General features: G+C 46.2%; 1 protein-coding gene across 1 annotated transcript; it reads left to right on the top strand.

Moving 5' to 3' along the window:
* Positions 1–358: 358 nt before the first annotated feature.
* hpgd (15-hydroxyprostaglandin dehydrogenase) lies at positions 359–15749 on the top strand. The gene is made up of 7 exons (XM_026169596.2): positions 359–679; positions 1070–1193; positions 3550–3656; positions 8010–8106; positions 12148–12224; positions 12313–12476; positions 15216–15749. The coding sequence occupies exons 1-7, from the start codon at positions 368–370 to the stop codon at positions 15337–15339; spliced, it is 1005 nt and encodes a 334-aa protein (XP_026025381.2). The 5' UTR covers positions 359–367; the 3' UTR covers positions 15340–15749.
* Positions 15750–18634: the final 2885 nt, after the last annotated feature.

The following is an 18634-nucleotide window of genomic DNA, read 5'->3' on the forward strand; positions in this document are numbered from 1 at the left end:
GAGAGTGGACGTGCAGAGACCTGAAGCTCGCTGTAACGTATCCCCGAGCTGCGCTGCCGCTGTTGTGTAACGCCACTTAAGCCTCGCAGGAGAAAAACCAACGGTGAGGAAGAACAATGAGAGACTGACAGCTCTTTAAAGAAGCTGCTGTCTGAGGTTTTGTCTCTGACATGTCCTGAAATGCAGACTTTATATAAACAGCAACACATTTCAGGAGCTCAGGTGTGCTGATCAAACAGGAGGAGGGGAGGAGAAGAAAGGGCGTGGAGGAGGAGCCGGGAGGGCAGGTACAACAAGTTGGATTAAACCTGTAATTATTATTCTACGGAGTTTACTTAACCTCTCCCTCTCTCGCTCTCTCACACACATGCAGTGTTTGTATAGACTGATAAGGCGAGGGGGGAGGGGGGGGAGGAGGAGGAGGGGAAAACAGCTTAGCCAAAAGAATAAAAACAGAGCGGTGAGAAAACATGTGATTGAGTTGGAGAGAGAGCAGAAAGGTGCAGGAAGACGCAGAGCAGGAGAGGAAGAGAAGAACAGTCACCGAGAGAAGAAGAAGGAGGAAGAGTGCAGCTGTGCTGGGAGCATGTCTCTGAATGGGAAGGTGGCTCTGGTGACGGGGGGTGCTCAGGGCATCGGCAGAGCTGTGGTCCAGTCACTGCTGCAGAGCTCAGCCAAGGTCGGTACTGCTGCAACTTTTGCTTGCAGCTTTTAGTTTCCTTCGATCTGTTGTCTTTTTCATCTTTTCACCTCAAAAGCTTTTTTTCTTCACTGTTTGACTTGTTTTTTTAACAGGAGCAGGGTTTCAAAGGTGAGTCTGTGGTTAATCCAGGTTAATCTGTAATGAAATCATTGTGAAAGACTCGCTTCTCTGCAGCAGCACGGGCGTTTCAGAGAGATCAGTCATTTCTCGGAACTTCCTTTGCCATCTGTTTAAGTAAATGAATGTTTGTTTCCGTCTGAGCTGCACAGTTGTGAAACCACAGGACTAATATAGTCTGCTGAGCAAAGTAAGTGTTGCACTGTAACCAAAGTGCTGCAGAGTCCATCTCAAAGTTCTGTTCTGCAGGTGGCCATGGTGGACCTGAACAAGGACCTCGGTGAGGAGTGCAAGGCCCAGCTGGACGCCGAGTTCGGAGAAGGAAACTGCACGTTCATTGAGTGCGATGTGGCCAACGGAGATGCGCTGCGAGGTAATTATGCCGTGCCGTAAGACGCGAGAAAAGAGCTGACGTCACTCTCGTCAAAGCTTTCAGTGTGTCAGTGCGTTTGGCAGCTGTTCAGTTAATTGTGTAATGCAAACGCAGCGCACCGCCGAGCCTTGGACAACGAGGAAGCGGGCTAATTTAATTTATCACAAACCTGTTACCGAGGTCAAACAGAGCTCCGAGTTTTCTCGCCGCTCCCAGAGTCCCGCTCAAACTCAGCCTGTCCTGTGTTTGATTTACAACCACATGACCTTTTATTTTTCTCCAGTTACCTTCTCCTTTTCTGCTGCTCTGCTGGCGCTGTTGTGTGCTAGTGTGTGTGTGGGGGGGGGGGGGCGTGCCTGGGTGAGAAAAAGGAGAAGCCGAGTATTTAAGTGTGTGTAAGTGAAAAAGTGTGTCACAGAGTGAGAGAGGAACAAGGATTCATTGTCTGACACTGAAAAAGTCTATCCCTGCAGGCAAACGGCTGTGGAATGCTGTTTGCTGTAGCTCCTGTGTGTGTGTGTCTGTGTGTGTGTGGGGTAAGGTGAGATTTACCATGTTTAAATGCACTCATGCATCTTTGCAGCTCTGTTTTGTGTCTCTGCATCTTCAGCACTAATTGCGAGGTGTCCAGGTGAGGAATGCGGAAGACACGCAGGTTTAACCCTCTCCGGTTTTTCCCTCGGGGTCTGTTTCTGCTGTTGCTGTTAGCGTAACCAATCGTGCGCGCCCACATGCAGAGATAAACCGGCTGCTGGCGGCTGATTGCGTAACAGCATGATGTATGTGCCCCTCAGTCACAGCGTGTGCGTTCGGCCGACACGTCTGACAAGTTATTTGGGTGTAAACCCCGCGGTGTCAGGATTCCTGCTCTTTGCTGAACCTGTAACTGAAACACACACAAGCTTTTCACACGTAAAGTAAAGTGAGTCCTCTCGAAGACTGCAGTGTGTAGTTACATTTCAGGAAGTAGTCAGGCCACTGACACTTCTTGTGGTGAACTTTAAACATTTTTACAAACTGATCTCTACCTGCTGCTCATGACATCACAGCCAACTGGAAATGTGGACGAGTTTTCCAGCTGGAGATTGTTTGTTTTGGCTTGGAGTCTGGCTCTGGTCCTGAGACTGACTTCCTCCTCAGCATTTCACTTTTAATTCAGTTTCATCGCCTCGGAGTACTTTTTATTGTACAGTAATACACAACACCAACGGCTGCTGCTACCCCAGACAACCCGGTCCTTGGACACCCCGAGGTAGAAGAAGTCAGCACAGAGGTCAGCTGGGGGGTGCTTAATGTCAAACCTAGTATGCTTGATACCAAAACAAAACCAGCACATGTAGGTAGACCCAGAATGGAGGATACATATCTCATGTGGGTGATCTGGAAAGTTTAGCTTGGTCAGCTCCATGATGATTGGCCCCTCTTGGTCAGCTCCATGATGATTGGCCCCTCTTGGTCAGCTCCATGACGATTGGCCCCTCTTGGTCAGGTCCATGACAATTGGCTCTTCTTGGTCAGCTCCATGATGATTGGCCCCTCTTGGTCAGCTCCATGATGATTGGCCCCTCTTGGTCAGCTCCATGACGATTGGCCCCTCTTGGTCAGGTCCATGACGATTGGCTCTTCTTGGTCATCTCCATGACGATTGGCTCTTCTTGGTCATCTCCATGACGATTGGCCCTTCTTGGTCAGCTCCATGACGATTGGCTCTTCTTGGTCATCTCCATGACGATTGGCCCTTCTTGGTCAGCTCCATGATGATTGGCTCTCCTTGGTCAGCTCCATGACGATTGGCTCTTCTTGGTCAGCTCCATGACGATTGGCTCTTCTTGGTCAGCTCCATGATGATTGGCCCCTCTTGGTCAGCTCTATAACGATTGGCCCCTCTTGGTCAGCTCTATAACGATTGGCCCCTCTTGGTCAGCTCTATAACGATTGGCCCCTCTTGGTCAGCTCCATGATGATTGGCCCCTCTTGGTCAGCTCCATGATGATTGGCCCCTCTTGGTCAGCTCTATAACGATTGGCCCCTCTTGGTCAGCTCCATGACGATTGGCCTTTCTTGCTTGATGATCAGCATCAGTTCGGCTGAACAGCCAGACAGCGAGGGTCCGGGCACTTCCAGAGTTCTTGGTAGTAGCTCGGATAAGTTTGGCGTGTTGAGAACGATGAAGCAGATTAAAGTGTAAACTACATGGTGCTACGATGGTAATGAGGCTCTGTTATAACAGCGAGTGCAGTCTTAATGAGTGAAACCCTGTTTACATTCTGATGGGAGCTTGTCATTGATGTTTTTAGAAGTTCCTGTATTAGCGTCTGAAATCACCCCATTTTGATTTCTTGTCTCTGTGGAACAGACACCTTCCAGAACACCGTGGACCAATTTGGCCATCTGGACATCGTCATCAACAACGCCGGCATCACCAACGAAAAGGACTGGGAGAAGACCATCCAAGTGAACCTGGTGAGATGGCAAACCAAAATAACACGCATGCTGCCTTAATGCATGAACGCTAGATCAGACTGATGCCCCGGGGGTGGTGCATCAGAGGAAGCTTAGCATGCCCATGATATCTTTCCCCATCAGCACCTCACTGATGCTCACCTGATGGAGGTGCAGCATCTGACCAATCGCAAACATGCATTTTACAAAGGATGATAAATCTGTAAGATAATTGAAGCAGAAACATTTGCAGCTTTATCTCTTTTTGTGCTTTGAGGAAAAACCTGAGGAAGCCTAATCAGAAGTATTATTATGTGCAGCACTTTGTGATTCTGTCTAGAAAGGTGCTATATAAATAAAAAAAAATTATTTATTTATTAAAGTAGCATAGAGCTTTTCCTTTCAGATCGCAACTCAGAGGATCCAGAGCACACCGCTCTTTTAGATCCTCAGCTCTTCCTGAACTGTGCAGGTTTTCCAGGCCATGTGGAATAAGGAATGTCGGGTGTAACCTAACACTCAAAGAAGGCAGGGAGTCAAAACATTTTTCAAAGTTAGATTGGAATGTGATCCAGATAGAGCCACAGGTCACAACACAAAAGTTTATCCTGTGGCAGCAACTCACTTGAAAATAGTACAAATGTTGCGTGTAGTCGGGGAATGTCAGCCTGTCAGAAGGTGAACGGTTGGATTCTTCTCATGGTGGCGACGAGGCTCCCAAAACTGCAGGTCCTCATCGATCCATGCGTATACATACAGAAACTGAAAGCGGTGACTAAAGTACTATCAGCCTCATCTTCTGACATTTTGTCTTATTATAAATTCAGCCCCACGCTAACCCGCTGACATCACATCCTGTGTTGTCCACCTTCATTCTGTGTCAGTGCCAACAGGGGGCGACACCGGCACTTGCTGAATAGATGGCGGAAATGACTTTCCTGATAAGTTCATTGGCTTAGCCAGTCGTTTCTAGTTTGGCTGGTAAAAATAACACTCTGTCTGCGGCTGTTGTTGGTCACCTGTCACAAATACCTGCTCTGTTCACCTTTGACCTCTGTGTTACAGCACGGAGAACCTCCAGCTCTCCATCTAATAGAAAGTAACGACAGCTCAGGTTTAAAGTGAAAAAGGACATGAAAATAGTTCAATCGAGATACTTCAGCTCAGTTTGAAGATCCGGACCAGTTAGATTACTTCAGCTGCTTGTGACTTCACACCAAGCCACAGTGGAAAAACACGAGCTGCGCGTCTTACCGTGGATCTTTCCTGCTGTATAAATAAACATGAGTTTTCCTTATTTTCAGTCACGTATCTCTGCTCCAGCAGTGAAGGCTCATGTTAAACATGACCATACTTCAGATAATAAGGTCAGTGTACAAGTCCTCTCTGTGAGCCAAAGCTCGGGCTGCAGACTGCTCTAAACCCTCGGTTTCACAGCTCGTCTTCCTGTTAGCTCTAAATATGTTTCAATAACAACAGCTGAATTGAACTGCATGATGTCACAGAGAGGGAATATCCTAATATGGTCTTCTCAGGCGAATGGCTGAAATCTGGGCCACAGAAGCTCTACATACTTGCTTTTCAAACGTTTGTTTATGATGGGCAGCCAATAAGTGAAACGTTGGCTTAAAGACAGGTTGGCCTTTAAGGGGAGGGGCTAAAGCAGCTTGTTTTAAACTGAGGCACTCATACGGGGCCCAGTACAGGACTTATCAACTGTATTTGAGTCTGACAGTGGACGGTGATATGGGACTGACACAGTACAAGCACAAGAGGGACTAAAAAAAGCCTCTTTCTTGCTAACAGCACAGCTGGTCGACGATGGGATCCACCATCGAGACTCTGTAAAGTGTGGCCCGCAGAGAGACCTGATCTCTTCTCACAACATACCGCTGTGACTCATTGTTCCTGAATTGGCTCCCGTTCACATCAGCTGTTGGAGTCAGACTCCATCCAAGTTCCAGTTCGAGGATACTTTCCTCCACTTAGTTGCATATTTGGGATGTTTTAAGTTTTCAGATGTGAACTTTCGACTCCAACAGAACTGTATGAAACGCAAATGTGGGACTTAAGATGTGATGGATGTGCATTTATGGAGCACGGCATGTTACGTAAAGGCCCTTGCTGTGATAGCAAAATAAAAGTCTGCCCATACAGTCAGTGATGCTTTGGCACTGGTAGCACTGGTAGCACTGGACCGGGAGCTGCAGAAAGGGAAATGTGTTGCAGTGGTTTGTATCACATCTGTCTGACAGTGTGTTCATGCAAACGAGGCGTCTTCTTAAAAACAAAGTTAGTCATGGACTTCCTGAGACTGATACTTTTTACATTATTCAACTCAACTTTATTTACACAGCAAATCACAACAGCAATCGCCTCAAGGCACTTTGTATTGTAAGGTCGACCCTACAATAATAGATACAGAGAAAAAGCCCAACAGTCATATGAGCAGCACTTTGGCGACAGTGGGAAGGAAAAACTCCCTTTTAACAGGAAGAAACCTCCAGCAGAACCAGGCTCAGGGAGGGGCGGGGCCATCTGCTGTGATTGGTTGGGGTGAGAGAAGGAAGACAGGATAAAGACATGTTTTCCTTAGAAAATATTATTATAAAGCACTACATATGTATTCATTGCTATGCAGATGATGCCCACCTATATGTATCTATGAACGCTTGAGCAGGAAATGAATCAAACTACTCAGATTATGATTCGAATTCATATAACTTTATTAATCCCAGAGTTCACAGCCGACCCAGCCTACGCTCTCACAGCCCACTGTCTTTAAACTCTGATTTCAAGAGCGGAGTCAAAGCAGAGGTCAGGAAAAAATTCGATGAATAAAAAGAACAAAATAGATTAACAGCGTGCTCAGAGGGAGCGTTTCTGTACTGCTGCGCCTTAAACTGACGGTGATGTTTGATTCTGTGTTGAGCTGAGTTCCTCATCGACGATCGTTGTGTGTCTGGCAGGTCTGTCTGAGCCCGTCTTTGTGTTGTGGTTCCTGTCAGCCCGTCATACATGCTTTAATCAGTCACAGCCTGATACTCGGATAAGAGCTGATACACTGCTAACCACTTTAAAGGTGCGCTGTCTCACGCTGTCAGTATCACTTCTCTTTCTTAAGCAAACTTCAGATCTGTCAGACCATTTTCATTCCAACACTGACATCAGCTAAACCAAAGCAAAAGTTTAATTCATTAAAAAGTTTTCCATCTTTGTTTTCTTGACTCTCGGGTAAGTTCACACCTGGTGCCCCAAAGAGCTGTTTGTCTTTGGAGTCGGGCCCATTTATGCAGCCCTGCTGGTCTCAGACTGGGGGAGTGTTTGTGTGCACGGCCGGGTGTTGCCTCCTACACGACTCTGTTAGGAGCACATGAGTTTGGTATATTCAGCAGGTCATTGCTGGAGAGGAGACCAGGTGAACACTTCACCTGTGCTCTGAGTCCTGATGCTGCTGGGTGAGTCACCTGACTGCTCACTAAGTGTCTGTGGGCAAGAAACAATCTGCTTTTGTCATGGTCCTGGGTCGTTGACCCAGCGTTTTGTGTTTTGTGATTATTTCCCTCTGTTCTAGTTATTCTGTGTCCTCCCCCCTTGTGTCCGGTTCGGGTTCTAGATTTCCTGTTTTGTTCTGAAAGTCTGTGTCTGTTGTCATTGTGTTCAGCTTGTGTCCTCCAGTCATCATGTGTATTCAGATCAGCTGTTCTTCCCTCCTGTGTGCGATTACCCGATTACCTTGTGTGTGTATATATAGTGGGTGTCGGTCTGTGTTCGTTGTCGGCTCATCTGTGTTTCTTGGTATCCTGGTCTGCGTCTCTCTGCTCTGCTCTCCGTTTTGCAAGATTTCAGGTTTGCTCTTTAGTTTCTCCCAGTTTAGGTTTCCGTTTGTAATTACTTATGCTTCATTGCCTGTTTTTGCCACCGCCACCGTGTAAATAAACTTCACTCGTATCATCAGTTTACTGCATTTTGGGTCCTCCTTTTCCTCCACTCCACACAGCTCACTCCGCCAGCCGTGACAGCTTTCTTTTATTTGTTGTTGTTTGTTGTCCCTCAGTGCTTCATGACTCCATGCCCAAACACTTTTAACCCAGTCTTCATCCAGACCCCCTCCTGCCCCCTGTTTTGGGGGCCTATAACATGACAGTAATAATGTGACACTAACTGGAGCTTCAATAACCGCATCATTTCTGTTGCTGTGTCAGCTGTTCTGCCAGATATGTGAGCTAAAGAAACAATTCTTTGCAGTCAGTGAAGAGTGAGAAGCTCGTCTTTAAAGCGTGTTATCAGTGGGTTCACGCATGTTTAACTTCCTCATCACGAGCGCATGCCTCAGTTTACAGCTGTGAACACTCGTCTTATCTTTGTCTGCAGACCTCGGTCATCAAGGGAACCTACTTGGCTCTGGAGCACATGAGCAAAGAGAACGGCAAGCAAGGAGGCACCATTATCAATGTATCCTCTATGGCAGGTAACACGCACACGTGCAGAAACATGTATTATTAAAACAACAGACACTCTGCCAGGCTTTCAGATTTCATACAGCGATTTTTGTTCAGGGATGTTAAAGTTCGCCAAAGATTACACGACAGTTGTGTCCATAAGGCCACGGCGGCGTGTGACTGCGCTTCGCCTGAGTCGCTGCTGCTGCGGCGAGCTGCCAGTGGCTCTGAGAAAGAGGCGCCCCCACTCATCACCCTCCAAAATCAGCTGACTAATGTTCCCAGTGCAAATACAACAATCAGCTTTTTCTTCCTGTTCATTTCAAAGGGCAGAGGGCAGCGAGTCAAAGGTCAGCAGAAAGCTCAGCTCAGTCTGACCTCATCACAAGGACGTTTTCTGCAGCGGCACACCCGGGCGCGCTTCCTGTCTGTCAGCTTTTCTGCTTCTATTTTGTGCTGCGAGCTGAGCTGAACGCTGCGCTCGCCGCTGTGTCTGTGAACCTTCTTCACTGTGCATGAACCCTGCAGCTCTTTAGAGACCTGCAGCTTAAAAACACGACAGCGGGGCGTCAGCACTGACCTCGTCACATACTTGGAAGCAAAATGGTGCCCTTCCTGAGTAACAGCAGATATGAATGAGTGATATGAGCTCTAGGAGTGGACCAGCTGGGAACACCTGGCTCTCCGCTGACTTTCTCCTTTCAGAAAATGTGGCTGTGAGAAATCTGTCCTCGCTGGAGGCCTGGCTCATGGAAACATTCCTCTTCTTCCTTGGATGTGGGTGTTGTGTTAGAAACACATGAAACAAAAAGCAGCTATGACAGGTTGGCAGATATCCACCAGGGCTGTGGATCGCTCCGTCATGGAAAAGTTCATTCTCCTCCAACATCTTCTCTCCATCACAGTCCAACACAACAAAGACGAGTCCCGAGCTCTGCTGGTGTTTTATTGTCCTCATGCTGCTCTTTAAAGGCCTGCGAGAGCCGTGATCTTCCTCTACAACATCCCACGCAGAGCTCCGAGGAAGCTGCGTTTTCTGTGGGATTAGCGCCGTTTATGAGACCAGAACACTTCGGGATGTCCCCTCATGCAACGGCAACGTGCTTCATTGGAGCAAATAAACTCCACGTAGGCGATTATTAGATGAGACAGATTATAGTGAGTTCCTGTGTGGTTAGATTACACACAGACACACACACTCCTCATTATGTTGCAGTGACTCGTATCTGCTGTCCCGCTGCAGGCTGCAGATCCAGGGTTGACCCTTCCTTCGTTGTTTTCGCGGCCTCGGGTCTGGGCAGAGGTCTTCGAGCAGGTGTTAGGTTCCAGGTCAAAGGTCGCACTGCTCTGTGCCGTAAAAATATTTGTGTTTCACAAAGATTCTGAGTGATGTTCCTGTGGGAGAGCTCCCAGCTACAGATCGGCTGACAGTTATTAGAACTTCACGTCACGCCCAGGCAGTGTGACACAAAGCTCAGCAAAGCCAGGATATCTTCTCTGTGGTCGCACGACGGTGGTCATCAACCCGATAAAGAGAAGAGAAGATAACCTTTATTAGTCCCACGCGTGGGAAATTTGTTTTGTTACAGCAGTGGACAGTTGTATAGAGAAAGAACACTGGAATAATATATCTATGAGACATTGTACACAATAGAATAGAATAAAATAAAATACTGTATACAATAGGATAAAAATAGAAGACAAATGCTATATACAATATGAGTATAATACAACGATGGCAGGAAGAGTTTTGCACTTAGTGTTATTGCACATGTGTGGATGAGTTTGATCAGCTGGAGTCTTTATTATGGAGTCTGACAGCAGTGGGGAGGAAAGACCTGCGAAATCTCTCCGTCCCACACCGTGGGTGCCGCAGTCTCCCACTGAAGGAGCTGCTCAGTGCTGTCACAGTCTGCTGCATGGGGTGGGAGACGTTGTCCAACAGGGATGACAGCTTAGCCGCCGTTCTCCTGTCACTCACCACCTCCACTGGGTCCAGAGGGCATCCTAGAACAGAGCTGGCCCTTCGGATCACCCTGTTCAGTCTCTTCCTGTCCCCAGCAGAGATGCTGCTGCCCCAGCAGACCACACCGTAAAAGATGGCTGAGGCCACCACAGAGTCATAGAAGGTCTTCAGGAGTGGGCCCTCCACTCCAAACGACCTGAGTCTCCGCAGCAGGTACAGCCTGCTCTGCCCTTTCCTGTAGAGGGCGTCTGAGTTATGAGTCCAGTCCAGTCTATTGTTCAGATGAACACCAAGGTACCTGTAGCTGTCCACAGCCTCAATGTCCATACCCTGGATGTTCAGTGGTTGCAGTGGAGAATGCTTGTGCCTGCAGAAGTCTACCACCAGCTCCTTGGTTTTACTGGTGTTGATCTGGAGGTAGTTCAGCTGGCACCAGTCCACAAAGTCCTGAGTCAGTCCTCTGTGTCCTTGTCGTCCCCATCAGTGATGAGGCCGACTATTGCAGAGTCATCAGAGAACTTCTGCAGGAAGCACTGGGTGGAGTTGTGGGAGAAGTCTGCAGTGTAGATGGTGAAGAGGAACGGAGCCAGAACCGTTCCCTGTGGGGCCCCCGTACTGCAGACGACCCTGTCCGACACACAGCCCTGAGCCCCGAGGCCGACGCTGTCGATGTCATTTCCTGTTTTTATCCTGGTTTCTCAGAGTTGAGGAGATGAACCATCCCCGGGTCATGTGACACTGGTCCAGCTGTGATGTGTGTGGATTACAGATGATCCGTTTGGTCAATAACAAAGTATTTTTCTATCGGCTTTGTTCAGAAACATATCTGATTAACGTGGAGCCGCTCAGACGATTCTCAGGCACGTTTTCATCGTCTGTGCTTCACGTCAGAATTTAATCTGTGTTTGTTTTAATCATGCATCATGATGTCGATCTAGCACAGCTCAGCCTGCACTAACAGCAGACATGTGGTAATCATTTCACCCTCATCCCACTGGTGATAACATCAGTGTGTGTGTGTGTGTGTGTGTGTGTGTGTGTGTGTGTGTGTGTGTGTGTGTGTGTGTGTGTGTGTGTGTGTGTGTGTGTGTGTGTGTGTGTGTGTGTGTGTGTGTGTGTGTGTGTGTGTGTGTGTGTGTTGTTCATTTGGATAGAATAGAATAGAATAGAATTCAACTTTATTGTCATTGCACATGCACAGGTACAGGGCAACGAAATGCAGTTTGCATCCATCCAGAAGTGCTTTAGTGATATAGATATATTACAATATATATTAGCAATAATATAGATATGTGAGTATATTACAGAAATGGGTCTATTATGGTATGTTATAATGTACACGGTATGAAGTATGTTGTGAATATTCTATAACTATAAGTATGTACAGGCTGTAGTGAGTACAAGCTATGTACAGGATATGAACAGGATATAAATATGAAAAACTATACAGAATATGAAATAAATAACTTTACAGAATCTGGGATATACAGCTATACAGAAATGGGAACTATGCAGGTTGTAAACAGTTGTAGGGTTAAAAATTATCGAATGTACAGAATGATTATTACAGAGCTATACAGTAGTGCAGTTAAGATAAGTGAGGGTGTAGATAGTTTCTACAGAGGCTATATAAAGTGCTAGTGGTTGTGAGTGGTGGTTCAGTCCATGTTATTATTGTGTTTGAGGGTACAGTTGTCCATTGTGGGTGTGTGTATGTTCAGTCCATGAGTTTAACGTGGGTCAGATGTCAGGAGGCAGAGTTCAGGAGTCTGAATGTCATGTGGTCACATGACATTTGTGCAGCCAGGTCGCCGGTCGTTGTCTTTGTTGTTCTCGTCAACGCACTGTGAGGACAAAGTGAAGGAAATGTGTATTTATTATGAAAGCCTTCACGGAGCTGAAACAGCAGCGAGTCACGCGGTGACTGTTTCATCAAAGACAGGATGCTCGGACGGGTCTCTGAGTCGGGTTTAATCCCAGTAAACCCGGATCAGCTGAGCCTGCGGCGTTTAAAACGAGGTGCAGCTGCAGCAGCTGTGTTTGGCCTGCATGTTACAAACTGTGATAACATCGTGTTTTTCCCTCTGGGTCTTTCCTTTTTCAGCCTTCATGCATTCCCCTCACCAGCCCGTCTACACGGCCACTAAACACGGAGTCATTGGCTTCACCAGAGCGATGGCGGTAAGACGCACACACATTAGCGAAAGCGCAGCACGAAGCCTTTCGGGATGAGAGGGCCGCTCAGCAGCTTGTTCTCGTGTCGCTGCAGGACGCGGCCATTCAGGGCGACTACGGCGTTCGCATCCACGCGCTGTGTCCGGCCTTCGTCGACACGCCCCTGCTGCAGTCGGTGGAAGACGAGGACAACATGGGCAAGTTCGTCAAGTTCAAGGACGACTTCAAACGGAGCATGAGCAAGTTTGGAGTTCTACAGTAAGTCCATGTGCCAGTCAGCAGCAACGATCACCAAAACTGATGCAAACGTGTTTATTAAGGTGCCTGTTTAAAGCCTCGTGTGGACGATAGAGGAACTGCAGTTTTTGGCACATCAGCGTTAGCTCCAAAGTTTGGCGCTTGTTGCTGCTGCAGTGTTTCATGTGTGTTTTAAACCTCCTGCAGATGAACGTTGGCACATTGCAGTCTGATCTGGTCTCACCTCAGTTGTCTGCGCTACAGCAGCAGCTGGTGTCAGCTGAGTGTGCTCAGGGAGCTCAGAGGTCTGGGTGAGGACGCGACATTCAGCTTCATATGAATGAAGCTGGACGAGTGAGAGACCTGCTGCTCAGCACGGATCAGATCTGTTCTTAACTCCGCTTTAAACCCGTCTCTGCTCTGATTGCATCACTGCTGTTTGAAAGACTTCTTCTCTTTCAGGAAACCCGATGAAGCGTTTGGAGCGGTTCAGTCCAGCTGTGAGAGACGCTGAACAGTGTCCACACTGTGCAGAGAGCACGCTGTGTGCAGTTTGCTCAACGCTGTGAAAGCTCTGCAGGAGGGAATCGTTTAGTGTCAGAGGAAATTGAGTCCAGATGACTTCCTGAACACATGTGGATATATGCATCTGTACATCCACTGACTCGCTGAAAGAGGGCAGAACAGCAGCTGTAGTGTTTTTAGGGAATGTGGTGTTTACTTGTGTTAGTCACTCTGTAAAAACTCAACCTGCCTTTGGAGACAACAGTAAATCCCCATGATGTAAATCGTTATATTTTAGTTCAAAGTTACGGTGAGTTTAGTTTGAGTAAAAGCTTTCTCAGTGACTTCTGAAAGGCTGAACTCTGGAAACAAAGGAAACGGCCAACAGGGATCCACAGTCCTCCACGATGTTACACAGTTGCCTAAATAAGGATTCAGACTCCTGACTGAGGTTCTCCTTCCTCAGATTAAGATTTGGAAGCGTTTATAGTTTAGACTAATGTCAGTTTGAGGATAAATATGATGTGATGGTGGCACTGAAGTGGCTGCAGTGGGTTTGAGATGAGAGTCGTCTGTAGTCGGTGTTGACATTTGAATCAAGAATGTTCTTAATTTGACTTAAATCATGGAGATAAGTAACGGGAGGATAGTTTGTTAGGGTAACCCGCTGGGTCGGCCTTTATGTTCAGGCGAGTTCAAATATTTGAATCAAGTTGTTATGGTTACAGTTGTTTGCTGAGTCACATTTAAATCCAGTTAAGAATTATTTGAATTAAGTGGTTGAGACAGGATGATCCAGTAGGTTCAGCAAGTTTAAAGAGCTCATTGATATCAGTTGTTTGGATTAGTTTGGATTCTATTCTGGGAGCCAAGATAATCCATTGATTTAGCTTCAAATCCAGTTTTAAAGCTAGGAAAAAGTTCAGTTTTATTTATATAGCCCCAATCCAGGTCTTTATGTCTTTAAGACATTCCTGCAGTTTAAGGCTACGTCCACACGTACACGGGTATTTTTGAAAACGGAGATTTTCCGTTTTCGTTTTAAAAAATAATCCCGTCCACACGTAAACGCAGAAATGAAGGAAAACGCCGCTATGAACATGCCAAAGCAGCAGGTGGCGCTAGATTCCTAACCGTGCAGAAATGTTGGCCAATCAGAAGTCTAGAAGCCTCGGTGGGAAAAAGTAAACAAAGCTGGGGCATAGAAGCAGAACAGAGTCGTATGTGTGGAGGGACAGTAACTGTGTGTATATGTAAGCATTTAAACACTGCAGAGAGTAGAATTAACAGTATTGTAGAAATTCATTTCACCGAAACAATAACGTGGCGCACAGTGTGACGTCAAAAAATGCGCACTCCTTTGACGCTGCGTTTTCTGCGTTTTCTCCGTTTTTCTCGTCCACACGTAAATGCAAAAACTGAGTTTTCAAAAATATCCACCCTGGCCGGAGTTTTTAAAAATCTCCATTTTCAGTGACCAAAAACGCCGTTTACGTGTGGACGAAAGGTGCAAACGCATAGAAAAATCTGCGTTTTCAAAAATACCCGGGTACGTGTGGACGTAGCCTAACTCATTGGTGTGTGTTATCTGGCTTCATGGACAGATAGAGCTGGGTGTCATCTGCATAGCAGTGTAAATGTATGCTATGTCTTCTAATGATGCTGCCTAAGGGAAGCATGTAAAATGTAAACAGAATTGGTCCTAGCACTGAACCCTGTGGAACTCCATAATTAACCTCAGTGTGTGAAGAGGACTCTCCATTTACATGCACAAATTGTATATTTTTACCTTATTTTACACGTTGCTGTAGATCAGGGGTGTCAAACTCAAATACACAGTGGGCCAAAATTCAAAACTGGAACAAAGTCGCGGGCTAACGTTAATATTTATTGAAAAAAAAATCTTCCTCCAGATATAAGAATGAATCTTTTCTTATGGACTCAAATAAGTTTTGCTGGAAAAGTGAATATGGAACAAGCAAAGCTTAATACTAAACAATATATATATTAGCTGTATAATACCAGTAGGCCAGCTCTAATAGTAATTTGGTATGGCTTTGTGGGCCAAATGTAATTAGGCTGCGGGCCAAATTTGGCCCGCGGGCCAGAGTTTGACACCTATGCTGTAGATAATGATGTGTCTGTGGGATGACTTGTTTCTCTAATGGTTAAAATTTAATTTGTGAAGAAAGTCATGAAGTCGTAATTTGTGATGCAAAAACAACAGCGTGTGTTTTTCTTCTTGTTGACCTGCAGGCCGTCGCTGATAGCAGAGGGCATGATGAGGCTGATCACGGACACCAGTCTGCACGGAGCGGTGATGAAGATCACCTGCTCCAAGGGAATCCATTTCCACACCTATGAGCCCATGTCGGCCTGAGCTCCACACTCAGGACTCACATGCTGAAGGAAAGATGCGGCGCTCTAACCCGTCTGACTGCAGCTCACCAGAGACGCTCGGGACGACACGTGGACGCTGCAGGAGCTTCAGTCAGAACTGCGTCTGTTTGGATTCGAATCTTTTTTATTTAATAATCATCTGCATAACATGAAAACAGTGATCATACAAACAATATCCAGCAAGCCAAAGTTACAGATGAGTTTTTTCGTTTTTAGCTAATTGTTTGTGCGTCACAGGAAACGCTGGACCGTCACTGTGGTCCACCTCAGAGATGACGGCTTCTTTGATTAGTGTTATTTAAAGAACTGTAACAGTTACTCTTTTATAGCTGGTTTATGTGACATGTAAACACAAATAAATCAATAAATATGGAGTTTTGATAACCTAAACAATAATTGTATGCTAACATTCGTAGTTTCACAATGTCTGTTTATTTTCCGTGTTTTAATATTTATTCACAGCCAATACGTGGTACACGAGGAGTGAGGTCACAGTATGCACATCACCCATTGGTTTGTAAAATCCAGTTTTTAGACTGCAAGCTAGCTTGGTTAGCAAAGCGTGTACATGGACTGTAAGGATTAAAGACGCCTTGCCACCCTAACTTCTTGAACGTGGAACTGCTGGGGCAAGAAGTTTGCATAATTAGGGGCGTGGCCTTTTTGACGGAACAGGCCGATGGCCGCACAGGCGGCTGTAGCTGCTAGCTGTCTGCTAGCTTCACCTTTGCTAACTGGAGTCCCTGAACAGAGACCTGTGAACCGTTGTTGGAGCCTTTTGGAGCATTTTTAATGTCATCATGTGAGGTTACTGTAGTAACAGACTGTCCAAGAAGGCGGAGCTCCAGGTTTAGTGCCTGCACTAATTAGCATAAGGTCACCTCTAAGATGGCGTGAGCCAAAAACCGGCATTAAGTCTGCACACAGTGGGTAATTTCAAAGTTGTTGCTTCCATTTTTATCCATAGTATAGGAAAGTGTGTGGAAATGCTTAGTAGTCTTTGATATTCTTCATATCAAATATTACGCTTCCAACTCAATCTCCCATTTAAACACAATAACGGCGGCGGTACCCTAAAATTATTCCTCCTGCAGATGTGTTTCCTGGACTTGAGCTGGTTTTTATTCTGATCATCTTCTTGTGTGGCTGGAGGAACATATTTGATACTCATCACTGTGTCAGTCCAATACAGAAAAACGACTGTGGCAGCAGCATGCAGCAACTTTATTTGTACAGCGCAATCCTTTGTGTGTCTTTATCTCCTCTGAACTGTGGGCTGGGACACAGCGTCAGTCAGCCTTAGCCCTGTTTTCACTGTTGACATTCCTCATAAATCCTTGGCCAATTGAATCCTTTCACCGTGGTGAAAATGTTGGCTTTTTCCCAAACTGGGCGCTCTCCAAGAACCCGTGTGTGGTTTGCATGAAGTCACAGGTTGTCATGAAGAGACGGGTATAAACAAAGAGGTTCAGTGAGGCTGATCTCACAGCTGCTGTGCTGAAGTTTCCCTGTGAATGAATCCACAAAGACATGAAATGATTTGTGGTTATGATCGTTGTCTTTTCCTGGTCTGGCTCTCCAGTTATCGTTCTACAGTCTTTGGTCTGTAGAACGATTGGTCCCCGACGTTTAAGTCTGCTTTCTTCTGACTGGCTGCCCCTCACAGAAATTTGAACAGAAAGTGGGTGGAGCTTGTCTTCTTACAATGACAGTATCAGGGAGTGTACCCAGGCAAACTGAGAAACCAAGTGTTCAGAGCAGTTTGCAGCCTGAGCTCAGGAGTAATGTTAGCACAGTGCTCCCTCGCTATATTGCGGTTCATCTTTTGCGGCTGTCTCAATTTTGCATGCTTTATTTATTTTTTTTACAGCCCATTGTGTTCTGCATCCTGATTGGCTGTAAATCGTTGTCAATCAATCCTGTGCCGTGTCTCGTGTACAGTACAGAATGTGTTCAGCTTGTCGATCGCTAGCAGTGGGACAAAAAGTTCTCGACATGCTGAGGGGAAGGTAGAAGTTACTGTATTTTTTGGACCATAAGGCACACCGCATTAAAACAGTCAGATAAGTCAAACTTTACTCAACTCATTCTTCTTGCTTCCTCCACTTCCGTACCATTGATTCATTATTGATTCATTAATGTTAAATTCTCTGGCAGCTGCTCTGCTCCCATGTTCTGAAAACAGGGTTTGATCTTTGGTTTCGGTCTATAATACTGGACTTATTTTTCTACGAAGGTTTGAACGAGAGAGAAAAATGTGAAAATGTTCATGCCTGTCTGAGAAAAGTGTAAAGTGTGCAGTGAGGGGTTTTCCAGCCTTAAAACATCTGTAATAATTGTAAAAAATAAAGTTGGCTACTCCCACAATAGACGAGGGACCGCTGTATGTAGAATTCCCAAATAATATGATTCGATTCAAATCAGATTTATTTATTCAGCACCAAATCACAACAACAGTCGCCTCAAGGTAGATCGGACACATACAGAGAAACACCCAACAATCATATGACCCCCTATGAGAAGCACTTTGGTGACAGTGGGAAGGAAAAACTCCCTTTTAACAGGAAGAAACCTCCGGCAGAACCACACACACCTCGCTTCTCTTCCTGTTAAAACAGTTCTTCTTTCCTCCAGTCACCAAGTGCTGCCAGGAGAGGGTCGTCTGATTATTTGTGTTTTCTCTAATTTGTTGGATCTTTGCCTTTCAATAAAGCATTTTGAGGAGATGCCAGCATGTATGTATTCACATAAATGAACAGTCCTGAGCCGCCCTAATATGATATAACAGTGTGTGGACAGATTCTTTCATTGTGTCTTTGTAGAGCTGAGAGAGGAAGTCAGGAGGGTCAGTAAAGTATGTGAGGGTGGTGCAGGAGATGTGAGGACAGAGGTGAGGTGTGCGATAGGAGTGACAGATGGGTTCAAGGTGGGGGTGGTGATTACATCAGGGATCGGCTCTCAGCTCCTCCTTGTTTGCAGTGGGGACGGACAGGCTCACAGGTGAGTCTCTCATGTTTGCAGATGATACTGTGATCTGTTCTGAGAGTAGGGAGCAGGTGGAGGAGAGCCTGGAGAGGTGGAGGTACGACATACGTGTGTGAACGAGAGGCAGACAGGTGGAGAGGTGAACATGCCAGGCAGCAGGAAAGGAGGAAGACCTCAGAGAAAATTGGTGGATGCAGTGAAGGCGACATGCAGAGAGTTGGTGTGGCAGAGGAGAACGCTGGGATAGAAGGAGGCAGGTGATCCACTGTGGTGACTCCTAAAGGGAGCAG

The sequence above is a fragment of the Astatotilapia calliptera genome, chromosome 6, assembly GCF_964374335.1.
Source record: "Astatotilapia calliptera chromosome 6, fAstCal68.1, whole genome shotgun sequence".
NCBI lineage: Eukaryota > Metazoa > Chordata > Actinopteri > Cichliformes > Cichlidae > Astatotilapia > Astatotilapia calliptera.

Coding starts and splice junctions, on each gene's coding strand:
- hpgd (XM_026169596.2), top strand. CDS start 368: ATGCAGTGTTTGTATAGACTGATAAGGCGAGGGGGGAGGGGGGGGAGG. Junction 680..1,069: donor TGCTGCAGAGCTCAGCCAAG/GTCGGTACTGCT, acceptor TCTGTTCTGCAG/GTGGCCATGGTGGACCTGAA. Junction 1,194..3,549: donor CAACGGAGATGCGCTGCGAG/GTAATTATGCCG, acceptor TCTGTGGAACAG/ACACCTTCCAGAACACCGTG.